The sequence below is a fragment of the Pan paniscus genome, chromosome 3 (genome assembly GCF_029289425.2).
Source record: "Pan paniscus chromosome 3, NHGRI_mPanPan1-v2.0_pri, whole genome shotgun sequence".
Lineage (NCBI taxonomy): Eukaryota > Metazoa > Chordata > Mammalia > Primates > Hominidae > Pan > Pan paniscus.
Genome location: NC_073252.2, coordinates 8327699 through 8355642, shown reverse-complemented (window position 1 = coordinate 8355642; position 27944 = coordinate 8327699). Strand labels below are relative to the sequence as shown.

Sequence of the window (27944 nt, the reverse complement as noted above, 5' to 3'; positions counted from 1 at the left end):
GCTGGGATTACAGGCGTGAGCCACCACGCCTGGCTGATTTTTGTATTTTTGGTAGAGATAGAATGTCACCATGTTGGCAGGCTGGTCTCGAACTCCCGACCTCAGGTGATCTGCCTGCCTCAGCCTCCCAAAATGTCAGGGTTACAGGCGTGAGCCACCATGCCCAACCTTTTGTCATTTGTAGCCATTCCTAATTCTTGTATTTCAGTTATCTGTTGTAAATGTTGCCTGCTTATCTATTTAGGGTCTTTGTGCCTTCTGTGCGGGTGGATCACATAAGGCTGCAGATGTTCTGTCTGTCCTATAAGTATTTTCCTGGGTGGCGATCATATCTGATATTTACAGCCAGTGATGCATCCCAGGGACGGCGTCCTGCCTGGCCCTCTCCTCTCTCCCCTTCTCCTGGGGCCGTGGCCTCTCCCTCCCTCACCCCTCCCCTTGCTCAGCCCTTGCTGGCACACCCCACCCTGTAGGAGGTGGTGAGGGCTCTGGAGGAGCCTGCAGGATAGGATGGAGCCTGGCCTGATGCACTGCCTGGCAGTCCAAAGCCACGTTTCCGTTCTCCGCAAAGAACAGCCCAGACCTTCCACACTGTCCTGGACTGCGCTCCCTGCCCACACAGCGGCCTTGTCTTCTGCTTGACAAAGAGTTGGCAGCCAGACCTCAGCGAGGACGGCCTGGGTGGCTCACTCTCTATGAGACCCCATTTCTATCCTGACTCTCTCCCTTGCCCTGCTGCTTCCCGCACACCACCCCCACCCCTACCACGCCTGTGCCTGGGTCCAGCCGCTCTGGCCATCGCCCCCTCTGCCGTGCTTGATCCTGTCTCCTCCCATCTTCCCCACCTTACCTGCCAGGGCTTCCCCTCCAGTGGCGTTTTAGAGAGTGTTCGTCTCTCCCGTTAAAAACAGCAGCCTGGTATGGAAGTCCCCGCTGCAGAGACTCAGCCTCTCCTCTCCCTTCGCACCGGCCCCACTGCCTCTCAGAGACCCTCTCTGTGCTCCTCCACCTGTACTCTCCCTGCTCTTCTGCAGATCCGGGGGCTTTGTGTGCAGGAAACCCTAAGGCCTTTAAGCCTCCTCTTACCGACCCCTCCCTACTTCCCCGGGGGCCGTGCAGGGCCTGCGTTCCCCACTCAGGTGCCGTCCCTGACCCTGCTCCTCTTATGCGCTGGTGGCTCTGATGCTCAGCCAGGCCAACACCACAGGCAGGCACTCTCCCTCCCCCACATACACACTGCCTCCCACCACTCACCTGGGCGTCCAGCTGGATCCACCCACGTGCCCGGCCATCAGCCACTGAGAGCCGGTGGCAGAGCCAGACTGGAGCCCAGGCTGTGCAGGTTTCCCCCAACCCTTTGTCTTCTCCTGGTGCACAGATGCAGGTTTGCATTTTTGGCTTAATAGCATAGCCACGTTGGAACATCTGGTGGCCTAAAGTGGGGTGTATCTTGGGTGCAGTCAGCTGCGGCTGTTGCTGCTGCTGGTGCAGGAGCCTCACCTGCCCCGCATTTCTGACACCCATGGGCAGCAGCCCCCACACCAGAGAGGCCCTGGCCTGGGGTCCGGGGCAGACCCCACCCAAACTGGGGCTGCTCTGCCTCAGGCACGCTCCGCACTGGGTGAGCAAAGTGGGTTTCATCAGGCAGCCCCCCTCCCCTTGATGGATTGGGAGGCAAGCGTCCCATGTCTGCAATGTAAGCATCCCTGATATTTAATGCCAAATACAGAATTTGGGGTGCGCCCTGGTTCATCGGGAAGGAACCATCCTAATTCGAGGAGCAGGAGCAAAACAGGTCTGGGTTTTTTCCTCCTCCTCTGCTGTGGAGGAGAAAGGGCCTCCTGGGGAAGATTAATGCTTTTGTTTTCGCCTCTGCCGGGGAGGCGAGTCTGTGGCGGCGTGGCTGAGTCGGCGGGCTCTGCACAGCTCTGAGCATCCTCCCCGGGTGCAAGGTGGGAACCGCGGGCGGGGACAAGCCTGGCTCCGCAGAAGGGGAGCTGCCGCCGCCGCGGTGGCACTGCCTGATGCTCGGCCCAGTGTGCCGGCGCCCCGCCGGGTGACAGTGGACTCCCGGGGCGCAGCAGGAGCAGGTGACAGACTGTTGGCTGAAGGTGAGGGTGTCCACCCTCGCAGGCACACGTTCCAGGGAGCACGGCACTCAAGCAGGGCCGTCAGACTGGGCTCTGGTGCCCAGAAGCTGTGCAGGTAGGAAACCTGGCCCACAACTCCAAGGGGCTGATGGGGGCTCACAGGGGCCAGGTGGGGCTGCGGGTGGGTGGGTTTTTGGGGACAGAGCAGTCAGGTGTGAGACCTCGGAGCCACCTGTTCCCCCACCCCCGTTTTGCCCCCTAAGGCGCTTGGCAGTGCCCCTGGCTTCCCTCCGCAGGACCCAAGCACAGAGCATCCCAGGCTCCCACTGCCAGCCGAGCCCTCGCCTGTGCTGTGTCTGCGTGTGGTGGGCATGGTGCCATCCTAAGTGCTGGCGCCCGCAGTGCCCGCCTGCCCGCGAAATGTGCATTTGGTGGTGACAGTGGGGTTTTCCTTCCCCGTCTCTCCCTCAGTTTCTCCTAAACGTGCCGCACCCTCGTGCGTGTTGGCCTGCATCCCACCCATCTCTGGGTATCTGTCCTGATGAGCCGGCTCCTTGCTGGGGTCCTGTGGGGGCATGGGAGGGGCTGATATCTGTGTCCCACTCCTGGGCCGGGATGGCTGGCTAGGGATGGGGGAGGCACTGGGCTGTGGCAGCAGAGGTGGGTGGCGCCTGGCAGCAACTGCGGCAGAGCCAGCTGCTGGGGACGGATGGCGCCGCCCCCACAGAGGGAGCTGGGACTCAGCTGGCAAATCCACGGGGACAGCGGTATGACCAGCCTCTAGACCAGGGCTGCATAAAGGGAGGAGGTGTGGATGAGGAGAAGCCACTGGCCATGTGTTCATGTGTTCAGAGCCCCACCTTCCAGGAACCCCATCCCTCCCTCGCCCTGTCAACACCTCCTGAAGAGGTGGGCGGGAGTAGGGGTGCCTCTTCCCAGCCCCACCCTCTGTTAACCCTGTCAGGGCTGAGGTCTGGGCCCGGTGTGCCTCGTGCAGTCTGTGCAGGGGCCGTCTCCCCGGTAACAAGAAGCCCAGCGTCCCCCTGGTTCTGCGAATCAATTCCTCCTCCCTTTACTCCTCCCCTCCTCCTTCCCTCCCTCTGCCCCTCCTCTCTTTCCTTCCCCAGTCAACCACTCCCTTCTAGACCCTTCCTGGCCTCACTGTGTGTTCCACCCTGGGCTAGATGCTGGGTTCACGGAGACGCAGGTGACAGATCCCTGCCACAGGGGAGGCTGGCAGGAAAGGGGGTGCCCAGGCTCTCTCTGCCCTGGGTCAGGGACCAGTTGAACATCATTCTTGCAATTGCGGGACATTTGTTCTTTGCTTCCTCCTGTCTGTCTTGGGGCAGGAAGCACGGATGACTCTCGTCATTGGGAGAAAACAAACCGTGTTTCCAAATAAATACAGCATTTCTGATGGGTAGAGGTGATAGCGACTTCTCAAGTCCCCAACTTCTCTCACTCAAAAGGAATACCTGTTTATCATAAAATAAGCCAAAACATTCATAGTGCCACCCCCACAGCTAACTACTGCTGGCATCTAGAAGTCATCCTTTCAGATTTTGCACACGTGCAGATACACACATCCACAGACACACACGAGATATACACACACATGCACAACCCACAGACAACACACGTGGACACAGAGACAGGAAAAAACACAGACACACACGGTCACACACACAAGACAGACACAGCACAGACTCACAGACACACAGGCCACACACACACACACAGACGTACACACAGACACAGATGACACAGACACTCTCAGATACACAGATACATACACACACAAAGCACATAGACACACACAAACACACAAAAGGACACACAGATCACATACACATACAAGACGTGCAGACAGCACGCTTAGGCACACAAACAACACACATGGAAATAAACACACAGAAACACATGACACACACAACCAACATAAACACAGGGACACAGACATCGACAACACAGACACACAGAAAACACACACGGCACCCACAGACACGTACACACAGACAACACATAGAGACACACAAGCACACGGAGAGACACAGACAACATGCATGGACACACCGACACGTACACAGACAACACAAGGACACATGGACACAGAGACTGCACATAGCAACACACAGACAACACACAAACACACACAGAGACACACAGAAATGCACACAGACAACCAAGACAGCACACACGATGCACACACAGACACACGGAAAGACATCCACACAGACACCAGGCAAAACACAGAGACACACAGACACGCACATGCGCACACACCCTTCACCGCATCTCTGCATTCCTGCCTTGCCTCATGCCGGCAGCGCATCAGAGCCCCTGGTCCTACCCTTCCACGCTGGCCTGTCGTGTCCTCCCTTGCGTCCCCTTATTCCCGGGCAATGTGCTCATCACTGTCTTTGTGGTGGGACCCTCCGAGCCTGGATACGCTGCAGTGCGTGTGAACATCCACAGGCGGGATTCTGCCATAGCCTTTCCCAAACTTAGTCAAGTTCTCTGGTCCTCTAGGGCCGCTCAGGCTGGCCTCCTGGGCACCGTGTTGCCTTGTTCAGAACGTCCCCACTGGACGGCTCGTCTGCCAGTGCCACTGCTGGAGGAGACGCCGGGGTACAGCAGAGAATGAGGCCGCCGGGCCAAGCGCTCCTGAGGCTCACGCCCTAACGGGAGCTGGGTAGAGAGGAAGAGGCAGTGGGGGGAGGAGTGAGTGTGCTAGACAGGCCTGGGGCCAAGAGGAGCTGTGTTCCAGAGGGTGTGGAAGGTCTGGGGAGGGCCCAGATCTCAAGGGGCCTTGCTGGGCACTGCTTAGAGTGGGGCCCTTCTTTCTGGAATGCAGTGGCCCCTGGGGATTCTGGGGATTCTGTCCTGGCCGCCGAACACCCCCAGGGGGATCCCCTGCTCACAGCTTTCATTTGTTTCTTTGTAAATTTCATTTTGTTTGTGCATCATGGTGATTAGGTCTTTTAAGACCTGGACTCAGTTTTGGAAGTTCAGAAAGGAAACTAGAGCTCTGAACTGGGCCGATGACTGTGAGGAGCAGCTGCTGGGAGCTGCCTGCTGTAGGGAGGCGCAGCCGGCAGGCCCAGCCCTGGCCCTCGGCTGAGCGGGAGCCCGGAGCGGGGAAGAAGCAAGAGGAAGTGTGGCAGCTCTCCAGTGGGCAGAGGAGGCCTTTGCACCCGGATTCCGTGGTTGGATGCAGGGAGGAAAGGGGCCTCCTGCCTCAGGTGTGAGGGGCTCATGGCAGAGAGGGCTGATCCATTCTCCAGAAGCGCAGAGACGGGGAGCCACTAGCTCTCCTCTGCCAGGACAGGAGGGGTTTCTGTAGGCGGGACAGCTTTGCCACACCTCTGTCCTGCTGGCCGTATTCTGCACGTCACAGTGGGGAACGTCCCTTAAACCACTGCCCTCTGACCCAGCACTGGCTGAGGACCTGTGGTCGCCCTGAGCCACCGCAGGCTGTGGGTGTGCTTCCCTGGCACCTCGTTCTGCCGTATTAAAGATGACAGCCACCCCTCAGAAGGCACAAGATGTCTTCCTAAAACCACTCACTGCAAAGTCTTTCAGTTGCTCATATATTTTGAAATCCGAGCCATCATGAGCCCCACGCGGGCGAGGGTGGGACTTCCGCCTGCCTGGGGAGCCGTGCACCCACTGGAACAACCAGCGGCCGAGGTTTCAGGCACTCCTTGGGTGGCAATTGGGAGGATGTGGCCACTGTGCCCATGACTGGGACGCCCCAGTCACTATGAGAGAATGGGAATGACAACAGGAGGTGACACAGGGAATGAGGACACTTCTAATTTTTGACTCCATCAGCCCATTGATGGCCGCCTGTGACCCATTGGTTCTCAGCAGGAAGTATGGGGTAGGGAGGGGGTGACCTGTGCCATGCCGGTACCTTCCAGCTAAATGTCCTCTGGAATCACAGAGCCCGGTTATACTACCCCAGCCTGAGAGGGAGGGACAGTCCTCTCCATCTTATACATGGGGACACTGAACCCCAGCACGTGACACAGGGCCTGAGTCACACAGCCAGGAAGAGAGAATCTCAGGCTGGAATCTGTCACCTCCATGGCTTTGGCCACGAGCCAGGGACAGGCCTGAGCACCGGCAGGCACATTTGCTCTGTCCACTTGACGGCCCTGTGGTGTTCCCCAGGGCCTGAAAACACAGGCCCTCCAGCCCTGCCCCTCCACCACGGGTGGATTGTTCCAGAACATGGAGCGTCCTTAAAATGTAAGGGTTTGGCTGTTGACTCTCATACTTTATGAGTGGCCCGAACTGTGAGTGAGGGTGCCGGCTGCCCCTGGCCACGCAGCTGTGCCATCACTGGAAAGGGTGCAGAGCTGGCACTGGCTCAGACTTGGCTCTAACTCTGCTGTGTGGCTTCTCAGACCCCAGGCTGCTCCTCTGTGCCATGGGCCAGGCCGTGGTGTGTACAGCGTGGAAGGCTTCCGTCTCTGCCCCCAGCTCACTAGGAGCTCTGCGACCCTTCCTTTTCCTGTGTCTGTGCGTTGGGTGTGGGAGGAGGGCTGTTGACAGGGAGCCGGTGAGCTGAGGATGCAGTTAATTCCACGCTCTGAGGCCCCGGACCTGCAGGGGCTCAGCCACAAATGTCCCCGATTGTCCCCATGGCCCATGGAGTCTTCCCAGGAGGTAGCATCCGGCCCGCCTTCTTTGGATCCTGGCTCCTCATTCTCTCAATGACATGGCCTTGGGTAGGCCCCCTCGCCTCCCTGAGCCTTGACCTCCTCCTCTGGAAAACAAGGATAGACAAGAGTGTTCACCCCAAGGGGCTGCTGTGAGGATGAACTTGAGGCAGGCAGAGCACCTGACACAATGCTTGGTATGTGGTTGGTCATTCAAAAGTTGGCCATTTGGGGATCAACTCTTCTTTAAAAAGTTGAGGTGACATTCACGTAACGTACAGTTAACCATTTAAAATGTTCGGTGGCATTTGGTGCATTCACAATATCATGCAACTTCCAGTTCTCTCTAGTTCCAAAACTTTTTCATCACCCCGAGAGGAAACCTCACCCCCACTAGGCAGTTACTCCCCATTCCCTCCTCCCCCAGCCTCTGGCAGCCACTCACCTGCTTTCTGTCTCCATGGATTTGCCTGCTCCGGATTTTCCATAGTGAAGGAATCCTCTACCCCGTGGCTTTGCGTCTGGCATGTTTCACTGCACACGTTTTCAGAGTTCATCCATGTCGTAGCAGGATCAGTGCTTTCATTCCTGTCCGTGGCTGAATAATACTCCCTGGCATAGATACGCCACTATTTCTTCATCCATGATGGACACCGGGGCTGTTTCTATCCTTTGGCTGTTATATAGAATGCTGCTGTGAACATCATGTACCGGTTTTTGTGTGGAACCACCCCTCCCTTCCCTCCGTCCTTCCTTCCTTCCTTCCTTCCTTCCTTCCTTCCTTCCTTCCTTCCCTCCCTCCTTCCCTCTCTCCCTCCCTCCTTTCTTTTTTCTTTTCTTTTTTTTGAGACATAGTCTCTCTCTGTTGCCCAGGCTGGAGTGCACTGGCGCTATCTCAGCTCGCTGCAAGCTCTGCCTCCCGGGTTCACGCCATTCTCCTGCCTCAGCCTCCCGATTAGCTGGGACTACAGACACCTGCCACCGTGCCCAGCTAATTTTTTGTAATTTTTTTTAGTAGAGACAGGGTTTCACTGTGTTAGCCAGGATGGTCTCCATCTCCTGACCTCATGATCCACCCGCCTCAGCCTCCCAAAGTGCTGGGATTACGGGCATGAGCCACCATGCCCGGCCCCCTCCCTCCCTCCTTTCTCCCTCCCCTCCCCTCCCTCCGCTTCCCTTCGCTTCCCTTCCATTCCCTTCCATTCCCTTCTTTCCTTCTTTTCTTTCCTTCTTTCTGGAGTCTTGCACTGTTGCTTAGGCTGGAGTACAGTGGTGCGATCTCAGCTCATTGCAACCTCCGCCTCCCAAGTTCAAGCAATTCTCCTGTCTCAGCCTCCTGAGTAGCTGGGATTACAGGCACCCGCCACCAAGCCTGGCTAATTTTTGTATTTTTAGTAGAGATGGCATTTCGCCATGTTGGTCAGGCTGGTCTCAAACTCCTGACTGCCCATCTTAGCCTTCCAAAGTGCTGGGATTACAGGCTTGAGCCACTGTGCCCATCCACGTTTTCATTTCTCCTGTTCTTTTCTCTTCATTTTCTTTAAATGCCAAAGAGTGAATTTCCTGGCTCCTGGTAATTCTGTGTTTAACTTCTTGAAAAACCAACACACTGTCTTCCACAGTAGCTGCACCGTTTTGTGTTTCCATCAGCAGTGCACGAGGGCTCCTGTGTCTTGACATCCTCACCAACACCTTTTCTTTTCCTTTCTGTGTTGTTATTATTGTAGCTACCCTCATGGGTATGAAGTGGTGTCTCCTATGGTTTTGATTTGCAATTTCTAAATGACAAGGATGTTGAGCATCTTTTCATGTACCAGTTGGCCATTTGTATATTTTCATTGAAGAAGTGTCTATTCAGGTCCTTTGCCCACCTTTTTAAAACATTTCTGTAAGAGTCTGGGTTTCACTCTGTCATCCAGGCTGGAGTGCAGTGGCATGATCAGAGCTCACTGTAACTTAGAGCTCCTGAGCTCAAAGTATCCTCCCACCTCAGCCTCCTGAGTAGCTGGGACTACAGGCGCAAGCCACCATGCCTGGCTAATTTTTCAATTTTTTTTGTAGAGACCATGTCTCACTATGTTGCCCAGGCTGGTCTTGAACTCCTGGCCTCAAGTGATCCTCTTGCCTCGACCTCTGAGAGCACTTGGATTACAGGTGTGAGCCACTGCACCTGTCCTCTTAACAGCATGTTTTCTTCTAATCGTTTTTCAGTTTTAGCTCTTGCATTTAGGTCTTTGCTTTGTTGGCATGTAATACACACAGAGGGGTGCATGAATTATACCTGTGCATCTTGGTACATTTTTACAAACTGGACACACCCATGGAACCAGTGCCGAGTCAAGAAAGAGAACAGGTCTGGTGCCTGGTGCCCCAGACTCCCCCGTGAGTACCCAAGGGCACCCTAGCCATGTAGATCGCTTTGCCTGGTTTTGAACATCCTAAACCTGGGGCCTGTTCTCTTGTGTCCGACTTCTTGGCTTGGATCAGTTCACCAGCATCCTCCATGTTGTTCGTTCAGGACATGAGGGTGCGGCGTGTGTTAGTTCACTCCTGTGACATGTAACAGAATACCTGAAACTCCTGGGGAATTTATAAAGAAAAGGATGGATTTCCTAAAGTGATGGAGGCTGCAAAGTCCAGTGTGAAGGGGGCACATCCTGTGGCTGTTGGGAACTTTCTGCAGAGTCCCATGGTGAGGGGCCGAGCATGCTGGCTGGCTCAGAGCTTTCCTCCTGTCTTCAGAGCCACCCGTCCTGCTCCCATAATGGCCTGTTAATCCATGAATGGATCAGTCCATCCTGACGGCAGGACCTTCACGGTCTGCTCCCCTCTTAAGGGCCCCCCTCTCAATACTGCCACACTGGTGATTAGATTTCAACATGAGTTTTGAAGGGGATGTTGAAAACAAATGCTCGGTGCCGCAAAGAAGAATGAGCACTGGACAAAGGACAAAGGGTTTCTCAGCAAGGCAAATTTATTTCTGCAGAAGAGCGTGTCTCGCTTGTGGAGCAATGGTGAGAGCACACAGAACAAAGGAAATCAGGGTTTTTATTATCTCTAACACAGCTTCTGCTTCTGTGTCTTTCCTCTGTTGGCTAGGATCGGACTGCACAGTCTAAACTAGTCCCAATGGGCTAAACATTTAAACTTTCTTAGATAAGGTAGGCATGTAAGGGAGGTGAGAAGAGAGAGAAAGGGGGTCATTTATGGAGCAACTAGGAAGGTAACTTATTCCCTGGTAACGAAAGGAATGTGGACTGGGGCTGTAGCAAGTTCAGGCATGCCTAGGCTTATTCAGACAAGTTGGGGCACAGCAAAGGCAAGGGGGGTATTTGGAATTATAGTACAGAGAATGGGGAAACTGGATAAGCTGTTTGAAGAGGGAACCTAACTGTATCTAACAGGGACAAACATTCAAGCCATAGCAGTGAGCATGTGAGCAGAGGGTGCACACCCCAGACCTGAGATCTGTACCAGGACTTGCGGACAGCCAGGCTGGGGGTTGAGTGCCTGCCAGGCCTGGGCATGGGCTTAAGCTCTGCACTCGGGGGCCAGGCTCCTGGACTGTAACCGCAGCTCTACCACCTGCTGCTGTGTGACCTTGCTCAAGCTCTTCCACCTCTCTGTGCCTGTTATGGTCAGTGAGAGTAATAATATACCCATAGCACTGCGGCAAGGACTTGACAAGTTAATGTGTGTAACAAGCTTCTTGGCACGAGCTGTGGAGACCATAGCCACTGCTGCTGTGGAGGGCTCAAGCCCATCATCTTAGAAACTGTCCCAGAAGGCTGGACATGGTGGCTCACACCTATAATCTCAGCACTTTGGGAGGCCAAGGGGGGCAGATCACAAGGTCAAGAGATTGAGACCATCCTGGCCAACAATGGTGAAACCCAATCTCTACTAAAAATACAAAAATTAGCTGGTCATGGTGGCGTGTGCCTGCAGTCCCAGCTACTCGGGAGGCTGAGGCAGGAGAATCACTTGAACCCCGGGAGGCAGAGGTTGCAGTGAGCTGAGATTGCACCACTGCACTCCAGCCTGGGCAACAGAGTGAGACTCTGTCTCAAAAAAAAGAAACTGTCCCAGCAGTATTCTCCCTTGATTCACATGTGGACGTGCCATGTAGACATGCTGTGTAGACAGCAGGGTTTGTTTGCCCTGCAGGGTTGCTTTCTGTCCCCTGTGGCTGTCACAGAACTCCTGCTGTTAGAGGAAGTCAGTGTGAAGTGGGGGCACCTGGATTTAAGCAGGTGTGAGGACAGGTCACAGGCCACAAACTCAGGAATACTCATTATGAATGCAGTGAGCCAGCAGTTGACAACTGTGACATTGATACCTGGTGACTTTTATTTTTAAAAATACAGAGCTGTCTCAATCTCTGATTTACACTTAAGAGTGCTACTCAGACCAGGCTGGGCGTGGTGGCTCATGCCTTTAATCCCAACACTTTGGGAAGCTGAGGCGGGAGGATCATGAGGTCAGGAGATTGAGACCATCCTGGCTAACACAGTGAAACCCCGTCTCTACTAAAAATACAAAAAAATTAGCCAGGTGTGGTGGTGGGGGTCTGTAGTCCCAGCTACTCGGAGGCTGAGGCAGGAGAATGGTGTGAACCTGGGAGGCAGAGCTTGCAGTGATCCAAGATCGCGCCACTGCACTCCATCCAGCCAGGGCGACAGAGTGAGACTCCGTCTCAAAAAAAAAAAAAAAAAGAGTGCTACCCAGACCACTGGGCATTTGAATAATTGTGATCAGTGAAATGATTGTTTCACCCACATTCTGGGGCCAGATGCTGTGGTGTGACCTGCTATCCAGAGAGATCCCTGCACCTGGTGCTCCCTGACGTGGCCCAGGTGCCAGGCCCTGCGCTTGAGAGACTGGCCGTCTAGTGGGGAAGAATACACCCAAGTAATCCCCGAACAGTGTGGAAATGGGGCTGTGAATGCCCAGATTGGGGAAGGGTTCAGAGAAAGCTCCCGAGCAGAGGTGGCAGGTGGGATGAGATAGCAGTCAGGGTGGCAGGGGTGGGAGTGTGGGAGGGCTGCTCCAGTGGAGGGGACAGCTGGTGCCGAGGCCTGGGCCCTGGTGCCTTCAGTCCTGGGCAGGACTGAAGTCAACCTCCTCACCTGCGGGAAGAGCCCCTTTGCTGGAAGATTCACGGCCTTATCACCTGGCCCGGAGGTTGGCAGAGGAGGCCACACCAGGCTCTGCGCAGGAGAAAAGCCTGCTCTGGGCTCTTCCTCCCAACACACAGGGGCCATCTCGGGGCTGTTTTCATCCTAGGGAAGGCACAGGACAGGGAAAACGGGATGCTCAAAATGACATTTCAGCCCTTTACTTACTGATTCAGGAAACTGGTTATTGTAAATTCAGATGTAGGTAGGGATTAGGAAACTTCTTCCCGTTTTAGGAAAGAATGAGCCACGGGGATTTAGCATCCACATTTAGCAATAGGCTGCACCCACCGTGCCCTCAGGGTAGGAAGTGTGTGCTGGAACGTGGGGGTAAAGGGAGCATTTCGGGGTGATTTTTTTTTTTTTTTTTTTTTTGCTCCAGGCAAAAGTAAGCCAAACCAGGCAATGTGATTTGTTTGGGTTATTTCAGTATTAGCATTTGTAGTCTAATTTAATAAACTTCAAGAATGATAAAAACAAAATGCTCATTGAACATACTGAGCAATACAGAGATGTGAAAAGGAAAGTATTCATCCTTTTTCACCCACTCCCCTAATTCTTGCACCTGGGGAAATCATATTATCTTTCCCTCCCCGCCCTCTCCCCTTTTCTTCCTCCTCCTGTGCCTCCCGCTCCCTCTGGAAATACCAAGACCTCTCTCTGGATGCCGCCTGGTAAAGGAGGCTGACCCCTCCTGGACTACCCCGGCAGGGAGCTGCACACTGGGCTCCTGCAGGCTGGGCAAGTGCAGCCAGGTCTCCCCCTGCCTCCCCACAGGGCGCCTTGGACAGCCCTGGGGCACCCCCTGGGTCTGGGCTCTGCTCAGGGGTCTTGGGTCCCGATGGCCCTTCCAGTATCCCCTGAGTACCTGTGCGCAGGGCATGCTGTATCCATGCCGGGCGCTGGGACCCAGCCGACCTTTCTGGCTTTAGTAGAAACATTCTGCTTTGTGCTTTTCTTACAGGCCGGAGAGAAGCACTACCACCCTTCCTGCGCGCTATGTGTCAGGTGCGGCCAGATGTTTGCAGAAGGCGAAGAGATGTATCTTCAAGGTACAAATTAAAATGTGTTGTTTGGTCCCCTAGAGCAAGGAACTACCCTCTTCGAGGTCCACACACATGCTGGGTGTGAACAGGTTGGTGACAGTGTCATCTCGCTAGGTCACGAGCAGCCCAGCCACAGCGGGGAGCGGGCAGGGCAGGGCGGTGGCATGTGCCAGGCCAGCCTCGTCAGCCTGCCTTGTCTGTCCAATGATCTCAGCGAGCCCGAGACCAGCAAGAAAGGAAAAGGGCCGAGCCAAAGACCAGCACCCAGAAGTGCTGGCTATTTGGCTCCAAGTAGCAAAGCTTAAACAAATAAGGCCTGATCACATCCGTCGCCACTTTAGGCCCCTTCTAGAAAGCCGCCCCAGCTCAGGGAGTCCAAGTTAGGAGTTTTAGGTGTTTCCCGCCCCAGCCACCCCAGCCTGCTGCAACCCCTCTGTCCACAAAGGAGGTTGGTAATGAGGTACTGAGGGCCACTGGCAGCAGCCGAGGCTTTCTTCCAGGAGCAAGGGAAGAGCCAGCCCCACAGAGCATTGATGAAAGGAGGATTTGGAGGAAAATGTAGCGGACTTCTAACAGGCCCCATGGGAAATGCCCCAGGCCCACTCACCATTAAAAATCAGTGTCATCACAAAGGCGGGGTGTCCTGTGGGCTGCCAGACCTGAAGAAAGGGCGAGACTTGAGGACTGGTCGTCTCTCCTCCTCCCAGATTAACCCTTTTTAGCTCACAGCTTCTCATTTTCACAATTAAATTAAGCTTCTGATGGCGGCATTCGGCTACCCTTTATACCTTCACAATGCAGGTATCCAGTGGCAGGGGAGGAGGGAGACAATGACTCTTATAAGGGGAAGAAACACAATTTTCTACCTTTTATAGGTCTTAGTTGGGACAGATCCCTGTAACAAGACAGATTAACAAGATAAGGATGAACAGAAGCTTATTAACATGTGCACCTTGTGTACGTGCAAAGGGTGGCCCAGAGAAATGAGGACACACAGGACACGCAGGGGCAGATCTCCAAGAGGCAGCTTTGAGGTTTTTTTGGGTTTTTTTTTTTTTTTTGAAACAGAGTCTTGCTCTGTTGCCCAGGCTGGAAGTGCAGTGGCAAGATCTTGGCTCACTGCAACCTCCACCTCCTGGGTTCAAGCAATTCTCCTGCCTCAGCCTTCCAAGTAGCTGGGATTACAGGCATGCACCACCATACCCGGCTAATTTTTTTTGTATTTTTAGTACAGTTGGGGTTTCACCATGTTGGTCAGGCTAGTCTCAAACTCCTGACCTCAGGTAATCTGCCCGCCTCGGCCTCCCAAAGTGCTGAGATTACAGGTATGATCCACCATGCCCCGGCCATCAAAGAGGCAGTTTTGACCTCAGGCTGAGACAACGGCATCCCCTACAACAAAGAAGAAAGGTGTGGGGAGGCATAGTTATGTCAAGTGGGGGGCTGGGGGGGCAGGGGGCACCTTAGGCAAGGGGGAGGAGTGCTGTGTGCCTTCTCCACTGAGAAGAGACCCAGGGACTTCGGGCCATCCTCATCTTCCTGGTGCAGAGAGGAGACACCGTTAGAGTTGGAGGTTTCCTTTGGAGATCTCAGTTCCCCTTACAAAATGGTCACTTCTGCTTGGTTTTCAATGCTTTTCTGAGTCTGCTGTTTCCCCCAGTAATCAACTCAAAATAACCCTTATGCCAGAGGGGCATGTCAGGGGCAGCAAATTCTGGCCTGCTAGTCCTGTTTGGGGTGACATGTTCTGAGCCCCATCACTGTCCTTGCAGACAGGCACCTAGAGTTATGCTTCATCTTATCACTCTGACCACCCCGCTATGTATTGCTTATTCATTCCCTGAGCACTCCCTGCTAAAGAAAATTATTGTGGCACTCATTAAAACCAGTAAGGAAGACTCTTCCCAACAGGAGTCAGGACCATCGCAATGGACGAGAGAGGGGGTGAGATTTTGAATATGGCAGACAGTGGGGGTTGCAGCCAATGAGCAGGTTTGGGGCAGCAGGTGGAAAGTCGCTCGAGGTACTGGGCTTCTTGCTGAACTGACCCCATGAGATGGTTGCCGAAGACAGGCTAAGGACTGAGTCATCAAAGACGGGATGAGGAACTCAATCAGAAGTGGAGGGAGATTAGGCTTCTAGGCCGGGGGATTCCTGCCAGACTGATTTTGCAGTATTCTCGCTGAAACTGGGCCAGGCAGGCCTAAGACTGGATGGGTTGGGAGGGTGATGGTGGAGACCTGGGCAAAGTTCGAGGCCTAATTGAGAAGAGGGTTCAGAGGAGCCTGACCCAAGGGCCTGGTCCCAGCGAGCACTGGTGGGACAGGGGCCGTGTGCTGGAGTGCAGCCCCCAGACTTGATGATGGATTGGACGGGGCATAGGGGCCCCGGCGAGGACAGGTCTGCTATTGAGACCTCATCTCTTTAGCCACAGCTCCCTTTTGAAGATTCTCTGTCACCAGTGCTCCCAGAGGCCAGCTGGGCCCGGCCAGGTCTGGGAGAGCTGCTGTCAGAGCGTCTGCCGTGCAGGTGCCTGCGGGCTGTTGAATGACCTCATGCGGCCATTGTCACAGGGCCGTGGATCACACAGGCCTGCCTTTCTCAGGCCGAACCCAGTGGGGTGATGTCAGACAGGACAGCCTCGTCCCCGGTGTCGCCTGTTCCTTGAGTCTCTGCTCGAGAGCCCGTCAAAGGGTCCTTTGGGACCGTCCCAGCAGTGCCAGGCTGTCTGGGCAGGGGCCTTGCTCTGCATGGGGTTTGGCCCCCACAGTAAAGGGCACCCTTAGACAGTGGGGCACGGTGGACACTGAGCACAATGGCCTTGGGACAGCAGCTCGGGGACACGAGTTCACATCAAGGGTAACCTCATCTCAGGAACAAAGGCGCCCTTCAGGACTGGCCTGAGGCCAGCCCCCGCTTCTGCTGTGAGGTTCTGTGGGATGTCAAACCCAGGCCCATCCCCTCTCCTAACTTGGATTTCTCAGTCTGAATCATGACAGGTCTGACCACCTGTGTGGCTTTGAGGCTCTGCTCCCTGGCACAGGCCTCCTTGGGGCACCCACCCTGCCTGGTCATCCTGAGACCCTCTGTGTGGCCTCCAGGGATGTCGGGGCTCCATGCAGATGTTATTTGGCTGGCAAATCCTGCTGCAATAAAGGCTCTGAAAAGCATGGGCCCCAGCGACCCCCACGGTCTCCGGGGCGATGAGGCAGGCCAACCCCCGCAATGCCACCACCGTTCCTGCCGTGGACTTTCCCATAAACATGGGGTGGGGCATTAGATCCTCCTAATTGTTAAGATGCCCGTATTAAAATAATGAGATACTCCTTTTTCCCACTGGGGTGAAAAGATAAAAAGGAAGTGTGAGCCCCATGTTGGTGAGAAGTCAAGGACACAGGCCTCTTATGCAGCTAGTAGGGGCGAAAATTGGGAAATTGACAGAAAAATCTCAAGAGCCCTAAACATGACCCCACTCTTTGAGCCAAGACTCCATTTCTAGGAAGTATGTGCCAGTTGTGTGCAGTGGAGCCCCTGCAATGTCATTTAGAAATAAATAAAACGTTAGAAAGATCAAAAGAGGAGGCCAGGTGCAGTGGCTCATGCCTGTAATTCCAGCACTTTGGGAGGCCGAGGTGGATGGATCACCCGAGGTTGGAAGTTCAAGACCAGCCTGGCCAACATGGCGAAACCCCATCTCTACTAAAACTGGGTGTGGTGGCGCATGCCTGTAATCCCAGCTACTCAGAAGGCTGAGGCATGAGAGTCTCTTGAACCTGGGAGGCAGAGGTTGCAGTGAGCTGAGATTGCATAACTGCACTCCAGCCTGGACAACAGAGTGAGACTCTGTCTTAAAAAAAAAAAAAAAGAAAGAAAGAAAAGAAAAGGAAAGAAAAAAGAAAGATCAGGAGAGGAGTAGAGAGATAAAATTCTTATCTGTCCACATTGTATAGCCCTTAAAGTTGCATGTTTTGATATTTAATTTAATTAACTGAGAAATGTTCAAGACTTTTTTTTTTTTTTTTTTTTTTTTTTGAGACGGAGTTTCGCTCTGTCGCCCAGGCTGGAGTGCAGTGGTGCGATCTTGGCTCACTGCAAGCTCCGCCTCCCGAGTTCACGCCATTCTCCTGCCTCAGCCTCCCGAGTAGCTGGGACTATAGGCGCCCGCCACCATGCCCAGCTAATTTTTTGTATTTTTAGTAGAGACGGGGTTTCACCATGTTAGCCAGAATGGTCTCGATCTCCTGACCTCGTGATCCGCCTGCCTCAGCCTCCCAAAGTGCTGGGATTACAGGTGTGAGTCACAGCACCTGGCCTGTTCAAGACATTTTTAAGCAAATATGTAGGATATGAAATTGTGTCTGTAGCCTGGGTGTGGTGGCTCATGCCTGTAATCCCAGCACTTTGGGAGGCCAAGGCAGGCAGATTGCTTGAGCCCAGGAGTTTGAGACCAGCCTAGTCAACATAGTGAGACCCCATCTCTACAAAAAAATGAAAAATTAGCTGGGCATGGTGCTATGCTTCTGTAGTCCCAGTTACTTGGGAGGCTGAGGCAGGAGGATTGCTTGAGCCCAAGAGGTGGGGGCTGCAGTGAGCTATATTTGCACCACTGCCATGCTGCATAGCAGAGTGAGACCCTGTCTCAAAAAAAAAAAAAAAGAAAGAAAGAAGAAACTGTGTATGTACACTGAACCCCTTCCATTTGTAGGTACACCTATACTATAAGGCAGCCAACAAAAAGTGGGTGAGAGATTAGAAATGATTTTAATTTCATTTACATTTTTTAAGGTTTCTATAATTTTTAATAAGAGACATTTGTTACTTTTTTTTTTTTTTTTTTTTTGAGACAGAGTCTTGCTCTGTTACCCAGGCTGGAATGCAATGGTGCGATCTCAGCTCACTGCAACCTCTGCCTCCCAAGTTCAAGTGATTCTCCTGCCTCAGCCTCCCGAGTAGCTGGGACTACAGGTAGCCACCACAACACCTGGCTAATTTTTCTATTTTTGATAGAGATGGGGTTTCACCATGTTGGCCAGGCTGGTCTTAAACTCCTGACCTCGAGTGATCCACCCACCTTGGCCTCCCGAAGTGCTGGGATTACAAGCGTGAGCCACCACGCCCAGCCCTATTACTTTTATGGTCATAATTTATTTTTAATTTATAAACAAGAAATGTTTTCTATGCACTCACACACACATGTAGTCCAATCACCATCTCTCAGAGCTTCGAGTTGCTGCTATGTCCCTAGAAACGAGCCGCCATGAAATCCACATGACCCAGAGGGCTTTGCAGGCAGGAGATGGGATAAGTTCCCTCATTCCACACACACTTTTCAGCCCCTACCATGTGCTAGCCTGTGTGGCTTTTTTGTGGGATACACAAGTCAGCCACAGCCCTCACCTTCGTGGGAGCAAAGGGTGAGAGATGGAGACACAGCCATGCACCTAGCAGAGGGTGTGTGAGTGCAGTGCCAGCCCATCACAGGGAGTGGCGGGTCAGGCTGGATGTGTGAGTGCAGTGCCAGCCCATCGCAGGGAGTGGCGGGTCAGGCTGGGTGTGTGAGTGCAGTGCCAGCCCATCGCAGGGGGAGGCAGGTCAGGCTGGGTGTGTGAGCACAGTGCCAGCCCATCACAGGGAGCGGCAGGTCAGGCTGAGGTTCAGGGAGGCCCCAGGAGGAGCAAGTGCCCCAGATCCTGAAGGATGGGAAGGTGGGCAGAGAGAGTTGACATTCACTAAGTCCCCAATGCACAAGAAGGATCGCACTAATACAACTAACATTTGTATGCAGCAACTCACAAAGCACTTTTCTGATACTTTATTACCTCTGCTTGATTTTATTAAATTCACCCAGTGACCTGACAAGGTAGAATTCTTATTAGCTCTATTCTTAGGTGGAAAAAAAAAAACAAAAACAAAGACTTGGGGTAGTTTGAGGTTGAATTAGTAGAGACCAGAGTGCCAGGGATGCTGGGGGCACTTGGTGCCGGGTGGCCTTGTTATGTTGATGGTAGTGGCTGTTGACATGGGTGACTGGGCAGAACTGACAGCTAGAGAAACTGAGACACAAGAAGCCACACAGACTGAGTAAATTAGTAACAGGGTGGGGCCGGTGTTTGAGCCTTGTGCCCAGCTCCCACCGAACACACCTGTTCTTCACCCCATACCCTAAGGAGCAGGCCCACTTCCCAGCTGAGGTTCTCTCTTCCTACCTCTCAGCTTAGAGCCCTGCCCTGCAAGTCCTCCTCCCCAAGGCTGGCTCCCACCCAGGTTGCAGCACCAGCTGTCTCTGCAGGTGGGCCCAGCCATTGCCCTCAACATGCAGGCAGCCAATCCTACATCCTAGGCAGGGACTTGAAACCCCTTCAAATACCCCCTCCTCAGAGAAGAATCTTCCAACTGCCCCCCAGGTTCCTCAAGACCCTATGCCTCCTCCTGTGGGAGCAGTTAGTGCACAGCAGCCATTTCCCTGTTTGTTTCCTGCCTCCGTCCCACAACTGGGCTGTGAGCCCCTGAGGGGCGGGGACTGTGATCTGGGTACCCCCTGCCCGGCACTAACTCCAGCACAGAGAGGATGCTCAGGGCCGCTTGGAGGGTGGAGTCCGAGTGCACGTCTGTGCATGGACCAGCTCCCTCCTCTGCATTTCCACACAGGCCCCTGCAACATGGGAAATAACTCTAATCATTTCCCTCTTGGGAATTTGTCAACAGGTTCCTCCATCTGGCATCCGGCGTGTCGACAAGCAGCCAGAACTGAAGACAGAAACAAGGTTGGTGGCATTCACTGGTGTCTCTGATGTACCCTTCACTGCTCCTGCACCATCTTTATACAGTTAAGAGGACACTGACCAGATTCTACAGGCTCATTGTCCAGTCCCACGGGCTGCAGGATGGGGGCGGCCAGGCTTAGGAGGTGGGGAGGGTAAACAAGTAGACTGGTGAGCAATAATACAGATGGAACAAGGGCATCTTTGTTTTCTGTTGATATCACAGAATACCACAGGCAAGGTAATCTACGTAAAAAGAAGTTAATTCAGCTCATGGTTCTGGAGGTGGGGAAATCCAGGAGCAGGGTGCGGCATCTGATGAGAGCCGTCCCATGGCAGGAGGGGGAGAGAAGGCGAGAACTCATGAACAAAGAGGAAAAAGGGGCCAAACTCCCGAGATAACTAACCCACTCCCACAGTAACGGCATCAGTCCATTCAGGAAGGCAGAGCCCTCATGAACAGTCACTTCCCAAACGCCCCACCTCCAACAGTGTCACAAAGGACACCAACTTTCCAACACACAAATTTTGGAGTGTACATAGTAAAGAGGCATCTAAGAGCCTTTGTGGACTGGCCTGCTGAGCTTTTCTCTCATTTGGTGAACTCCAATGGCCGTGAAAATTCGAGAACAACTACAATGTTAGGGGGCCCAAACAGTCCCCAAGACCCCCCTCATGTCTGTGAACCCCGAAAATCCCAGACAGGTCTCAGTTAATTTAGAAAGTTTATTTTGCCAAGATTAAGGATGTGCACCCGTGACACAGCCTCAGGAGGTCCTGGTGATATGTGTGCAAGGTGGTCAGAGCACAGTTTGGTTTTATACATTTTAGGCAGACATGAGACATCAATCAACATATGCAAGATGAACATTGGTTCAGTCTGGAAAGGCGGGAAAACTTGAAGCAAAGGCAGGATGACTCAAAGCGTGGAGGGGGCTTCCAGGTCATGGGTAGATAGGAGACAAGTGATTACATTCTTTTGAGTTCTGAAAGGAGGCAATCAGATCTGCATTTATCTCAGTGAGCAGAGGGGTGACTTTGAATAGAATGGGAGGCAGGTTGGCCCCAAGCAGTTTCCAGCTGGACTTTTCCCTTTAGCTTAGTGATTTGGGGCAGTCCCCATCTGGCTGGTGGTCTGTGACCCAAGGGTGGTCTATGGCCCCATCTGGCTGGTGGTCCAGGACCTGAGGACACCCCTAAGGCCCACAGGTCAGGCCATGTCCTCATCCTGCTGCGGATCTCAGCAACCCCTGGCCTCCCACTTACTCCCGAATGTGGGGTGTCCCGTAGACCTTATCCAGTCCACCAAGCAGGCTACCTTGGGGGTCCTGAGTGACTCTGATGTCCTGTAGCGGCAGGTCTGGGCTCTTGTTTGAGCAGCTGTGCCTGCAGGGAACAAAGTGGGGCATTCAGAGTGTCTGATGGGGTTCAGGACAGCATTCCGATGCAGGCCCGTCTGAGCGAAGCTGCAGGATGCCCAGCATCTGGACCCTTCCTGGAAGGCCAGCTCCCCTGCTGGCCAGCAGAGCAGGCAGGGCTGGAGGCTTGCACAGGGGCAGGCAGGGGCCCTGGCTTCCCACCTGTGTCCCTGATGCTCTCCTAGCGGCTCTGCTTTTGGCAAGGGAGGGGGACCCAGGGGAAATCTGCCCTTTTCTGCCTTCCACGGTGGCAGAAGAGTCATGTGATGAAATCCCGCTGTGAGCTTGGCCAGGATGGCAGCAGCTAGCTGGCACATTGTGAATTTTGTTGTCCTCTCAAATAGCTGCTGCAGTCCATGATTCATTCTACAAGCTACCCTGAGGCTGCCCTGGGTCTCAGGGATGAGCAAGGCAGCAGCCCTTCCCTCAGCAAGCCACGGTGTGTGACTCCGAAGTGACCACAGGGCCCGCACCATTTGTGAGATCCTTCCATGCCCACCAAAGGCCTGTGGAAGGGACCTGAGTGAGGGAGCCTCTCACGCCAAGGCCACCAGACCACACTGTGGCTTGCATGTGTGCATGGGGACACCACCCTGTCTCCTGATGATGTGGCTCCGATGAGTGGAGAAACACCAGGGTCTTCATCTCTAGTAGAATTAGAAAAAACAACGCGGACACACGTGGTGTAGTCTTAAAGAGCGGAGAGTTTAATAGGCAAGAAAGAAGAAAGGCAGAAGGAAGAAGCTCCCTGGTATAGAGAAAGAGGGAGGGGGGGCTCCAAAGCCAAGACAGGGAACCCCAAGTGGGGTGGATACCAGTCAGGTATATACACGGGCTCGAGGTGGCAGTGTCTGATTTGCATAGGGCTTAGGCGATCGGTTTGACCAGGCATGTCATTCACATAGCCCATGGAAAAGCTGGCCCTCCCACCCTAGCCTTTTAATATGCAAATGCAGGGCGCCCTGATGTTCCACATACATGTGGATATGTGGGGGCAGCCATGCTGCCAGGGACATGTGGGGCAAGGGCAAGAAGGCCACAGGAATCGCCATGTTTGGGTGGACCCAGTTTCTAGTGGCCTGCATTTGCATACCAAACGGTGCCTGCCTGGTTCTAAGAGCTGCTTTGAAAACGAAAACTGCCCAAGGACCCCTTTTCCTTTCTATCTGCCTAAAATAATTTCTTTTCTTTTCTTTTCTTTTCTTTTTTGAGATGGAGTCTCGCTCTGTCTTCAGGCTGAAGTGCAGTGGCCAGTGGCGTGATCTCAGCTCACTGCAACCTCTGCTTCCCAGATTCAAACTATTCTTCAGCCGCAGCCTCCCAAGTAGCTGGGACTACAGCCACGCGCCACCACGTCCAGCTAATTTTTGTATTTTCTTTTTTTTTTTAGTAGAGACAGGGTTTCATTATGTTGACCAGGATGGTCTCAATCTCTTGACCTCGGGATCCGCCCGCCTCGGCCTCCCAAAGTGCTGGGATTACAGGCGTGAGCTACCACGCCCGTCCCCTAAAATAATTTCTTAATAACTCCTACCACACTGAAACTGACCAGGGCTAGAAAAGGGAGCTCCGCGGCCACAGCCAGGTCCCCACAAGGGCGGGGTGGGGGGCGGCTGGCGCCAGCTCCCAGGTTCTGACCCCTACTGTGGAGCGGCCATGAGACCTGCAGGAGGCCTGACTGGCCAGGCGGCAGCAACAGCTTCACTGTCCCCACTGATGCCAGCCCGTGCTGACCTCCGGGTCACTGGCCTAGCAGGCAGGGGTCACTTAACCACCGGATGCTGCCAGCAGAGGAGGAAGGAGTCCTTGTGCTCGGGGGCCTGTGCAGGCGTCCTTGTTTCCTGGGCTCTGTTTGAAGTTGCTTTTGAAGCAGTTATTTTTAACAGAGGGCTAGTTGGCCTCTAGCCAACACAGGGAGGAGGCGGCGCAGGCTGAGAGCGGCTGGCCTCTTAGCGCCGAGTCCAGGGACTGGCGTGGCTCCCGGCCTAATGGTTCTCATACACATCTCGGTCCCCTTGGAGCTAACTGTCCCGGAGGGCCTGGCGCTTCCTGGCCTGGGGGTGGGAGGGAGAGCCCTCCTGCTCTGTGTTGTTCCGTCAGGTGCAAGGCAGTTAAGGAGAGAATATGCAGAAGGCAGGCAGACCTGGCCGGCTCCGGCAGCATCAACCTCACTTGTTTTTGGAAACCCGACACCCAGGTGGAAGTAGCTTCTCAATGCTACCTGCTAGTCAAGAGGAGAAATGACTCCCGGTCCTAGCCCCTCTGTGCCAGCTCCTGGGGGACTCCAGGACCCTCACAGGAACCAGTCCATCCCTGCCTCAGGGTTGCTCTTCAGCAAGAGGCCGACCCCTGAGCAACTGGCCCCAGGCAAGGTTGCAGTAGGGAGGAGGGAGCACTCACTATTCTCTGCAGCCTGGAAGGTGGCCCTGATCGCATGGCTGCCCCTTCTGCACCATGGGGATGGGAGCTCTCCCAGGACAAGGACCTGTCCACGGAAAGAGTGAAACTGTAAAATACTGGAAGAGATTCATTCTGAGTCAAATATGAGTGACCATGACACAGCCCTCGTGTGACCCTGAGAACAGGCGCCCAAGGTGTTGGGGTGCAGCTTGATTTTATACATGTCAGGAAGACATGAGACGTCAATCAGAATACATGTAAGATTGACATTGGTTTGGTCCAGAAAGTGGGACAACTCAAAGCAGGAGCTTCCAAGTTATAGGTAGATTTTAAAACATTCTGACTGGCCGTGCACAGTGGCTCACACCTGTAATCCTAGCACCTTGGGAGGCTGAGGTGGGTGGATCATTTGAGGTCAGGAGTTCGAGACCAGCCTGGCCAACATGGTGATACCCGCTCTCTACCAAAAGTACAAAACTTAGCCAGGTATGGTGGCACGTGCCTGTAATCTCATCTATTCAGGTGGCTGAGGCACGAGAATCGCTTGAGACGGGAGGCAGAGGTTGCAGCGAGTCAAGATCATGGCACTGCACTCCAGCCTGGGCAACAGAGTGAGACCCTGTCTCAAAAAAAATAAAATGTTCTGATTGGCAGTTGGTTGAAAGAGTTAATATCTGTAGAAAGGAATGTCTCTTTGTGGAGTGTAAGGTTTTGTCATGCAAATGAAGCTGCCAGGTAGCAGGCTTCAGAGAGAATAGACTGTAAATGTTTCTCATCAGACTTAAGGTCTGCGTTGATGTTAAATGCTGGTGAGCTTTTCCTGAATTCCAAAGGGAGGCAGGCATAGTGAGGCATATCTGACCCCCGCTTCCCATCATGGCCTGAAACAGTCTTTCAGGTTAACTTTGGCGTGCCCTGGCCAAGTGGATAGAGTCCATTGAGATGGCTGGGGAGCCCCAGCATTTAATTTTTGGTTTACAGACAGCATGTCAGACGTCCCTGGCATCTGGCCAGGGTGCTCAGCAGAGGTGAGAAGGATTTGGTCCTAGCTGCCCTGTCCCCAGTGCAAACGCCCCCGCCTCGGGCGTTTGGTCATATGGTCACTCAACACACAAGCCACGAAGCACCTACTGTGTGTGCTCTGGGATTGAGCACTGTGAACATAGAGGTGAATAAGACCTGAGGGGTCCCTGCCCACAAGGAGCCCCCTGTCTGGTGGGGGAGACAGACGTGGATGGGCAGCCTCCGATGTGCAGGATGCTCAGAGGCGCCGTGACCGAGAGGGGGCCGGGCCCAGCTGGCAGTGGTCACAGGCGGCTTCCTGGAGCTGCGGCTGATGGTCCAGTCTGGTTCTGGCTCTGGGTGGTGTGTCTGAGGAACCAGTGATCTTCAGGGGACTGAATGTGGGTTTTAGGACCTTGGGGTGAGAAGGGGGTGGCCCTGTGCCTGTGCGTAGCCCAAGGTAAGCCCCAAGAACGGTGAAGGTGGCCACAGGGACAGCTCAGCTCAGAGGGGTCCCTGCTCTGGCCAGGGGCTGGGTGACTTCAGTGGAGGAAGCCTGGACTGGCCGGGCTGGTCCTGTAGGTTGTGGGTTTCCAAGGTGGGTCTCCTTTGGAAAAGTTAAGACTGAGGCCTCAGTGGTGGCTACTGTGGGTGGGAGTCCAGGAGGAAGCTGGAGACTGTTGGGGCCATTGAGGAACGAGGAAACAGGCTTGTGGAGACCAAACGCGGGGCCGTTCCGGCTGAATGGGAGCGAGACGGTCCCGGCAATTCTCCACGGTGGCCAAGGGCGGTAGAGTGAGGCTTGGCATTGGAGTTCTGCTCTGCCTCCTCCCAGCTGTGTGACCTGGTGCAAGTCACTAGCCCTCTCTGAGCCTCAGCCCCTCAGCTTTCACATGGAGATGAGAGGGGTCAGACCATGTGACCGTAATGGCAGGCCTCCCCAGTGACTGTTGAAGGACAGCTGCCTCCCTGGGGCCAGGCAAAGCCGGTGGGGATTGGAGCCAGGTGAGCTCCCAGCCCTTCCATTTCTGTGGGTCTGAACAAGGCGCTTGTACTGGGGCCTGGGAGAACATATGGATATTGAGTTCCATTGCCAAGCACCTTTGTGCGATTGGAGTTGGGTAGGGAGAAAGTCAGAAAAAGCTCCAGCCTCCTCCCACTGGGGAAAATCAGGCCTACTCAGCTCCCTTCTGACTCGTCCCCACCCATCGCAGAGCTGGGGACTGAGCCCAGAGAAGGGAATGAGGACAGTGATCTGGCTGCCCCGCCTAGACCCCCTCAAACATGCAGAGAGCAAACCTGGCCCCTGGCCCCGTGCTGAAACCAGCCAATGCTCCCTCCCTCCCATTTGTACCAAGGCACAGTTGGAGGCTGTGAAACATTCCTCGGGAGCCTGGGAGACTTTCCTGTGCTGCTGTTAGTGTGCTCGGCTTAAGGGAATCTTTCTTCTAAAACACCCAATGTTCATCTGCTTTGCAGAGAAGAGGGTTCTCTGTCAAGGTCATCTCCTGAGCCCACCTTGAGCTGAAATAATAGTGGGGAGAATTTTTCAGTGCTAAGCACCTCACGTACCTCATCCCTGATCTAATCCTCAGAAACGGAAAGCCCGTTCAGGGAGCTGTTGCCGGGGGATGGACGAGGATGCTGAGACTCAAAGGGTGTTTCAGTGTATTCATATAAAATGTATGCAGCCATCATTTTGGCCTGTAAAACATTCGACCTGGCCCAGGAACAGTGGGAACAGCAGATCCTATGTCACATACCTCAGAACTAGCTGTCTACTTTGCAAACAGCAGGTGGTATTGGGCCATCATGGGCATGACTGAGGACCCAGCCCCTGCCAGCCTGCAGAAATCCATGGTCCCAGGGGGCAGGCAGACCCCAGAGTTGGTGCCCATCTGGTATGTTGCACCAGGGCTGAGGGAGGCCCAAAGAAGCTGGGCAGGCCTCATAGAGGAGGAAGAGGAGGAGGAGGAGAAGGAGGAGGAGGAGGAGGAGGAGGAGGAAGAGGCGGTGGCAGCGGCAGTTGCCAAGCTTAGGATATAAGGAGACACGGGGCATGGAGAGGACCTGGGCCGGTGGAGTGGAGGCGAGTGCAGAGGTGGCGGTCAGGTGGTGGAGTGTCATGCCCACTCCCTCCTCTCCTTCCTTTCTAGATACAGAATCAAGTTTGCACTCAGGGTTGCCCAGGCGCCACCCGCATGCCGCACAGGGTTGTCCTCCTGCTGCTGCATGTGGCCCCACATCCGGCGCTGATGTTGCCCATCCTCGCTGGTGTGCGCTGAGTGTAGGAGGTGCTGACTGTCACCCACGCCAGCCGCTGCACGATGCCCAGCCTGAGTCAGGCAGCTGGGGCTTCCCCGATAAAGGCACCCAGCCTGGGTGGCCTGCACAGCAGAAACCCACCTTCCCACAGCTCTGGAGCCCAAAAGGCCAAGATCACGGGGTTAGCTGGGGTGGTTTCTCCCTCTTTGGCTCGTAGATGCTGCCTTCTCCCTGTGCCTCCACATGGACTCCCTGTGTGTGTCTGTGTCCTGATCCCTGCTCGTAGAAACCCCAGGCATAACAGATTAGGGCCCATCCTAGTGACCTTTTAAAAACCCTGTCTCCAAATACAGCCACATTCTGAGGTCCTGGGGGTTAGGATTCAACCTACGAATGTGGACACAGATCGGCCCATCCACTGTGGTGCCTCCTGGGCTGCAGGCACCGCTGCATGGATGGGCCCCTGAAATGGGCAGGACAGAATTGTTGGGGGTGGCAAGAAAAGGGTCTACTCAGAAAATGAGAGGAGGGAGCTGCAGTGGGGGCTGTGGTCGGGGTGGGAAACCATCGAAGCAGCAGAGGACGTGGGGGCCGTGGGGAGAGTGAGGGCTGAGCTCTTGGCTGCTGAGGGCTGGGGAGGCCTCTGTGGATATGGGCTTCTTTTGGACAGGGTGAATAGGAGGCGTGGGGAAGGCCAGGCAGGTGGCCCAGGAGTGAGGGCTGAACCAGAAGAGGGGTGTGCAGCTCCAATGAGAGCTGAACCAGGAGAGGCCCCTGCCCTGCAGGTGGGGAGGGACAGCAGGTGCAGCCAGAGGTGTGGGGACCACAGAAGGAGTGTGTCCGCAGGGCTGGAAGGGGCTGAGTTGGGGGGAGAGGCAGGACAGTCACAAAAACCATCAGCCCAGGGGACACAGTAGGTGTGGTCCGGAAGGGAGGAGTGGCCCCAGACAGCAGCGAGCATGTAAGGAGGACACAGGTCCCAGGCGTGACAGCAGCAAAAAGGCCAGGACAAGCCCACAGGTGCAGTGGGGAGAGTGGCTGCCAGGGGCCTCCAAAGGGCCATTTCTAAGTTGTGTGTCAGGTGGGAGCAGGTGCTCTTTGAGCTGAGAAAGGCTTGG

The 27944-nt window shown here is 54.4% G+C and overlaps 1 protein-coding gene across 19 annotated transcripts in view; it reads left to right on the top strand.

Annotated features, from left to right (window-relative positions):
• ABLIM2 (actin binding LIM protein family member 2) overlaps positions 1 to 27944 on the top strand; it is a 197721-nt gene that overhangs the window by 89513 nt on the left and 80264 nt on the right. For all 19 annotated transcript variants that reach the window (XM_003816452.4, XM_063603700.1, XM_063603703.1 and 16 more), the window contains exons 7-8: positions 12899 to 12986; positions 19686 to 19744. In XM_003816452.4, the coding sequence (XP_003816500.2) occupies positions 12899 to 12986; positions 19686 to 19744 (147 nt within the window). The remainder of the gene's footprint in view (positions 1 to 12898; positions 12987 to 19685; positions 19745 to 27944) is intronic.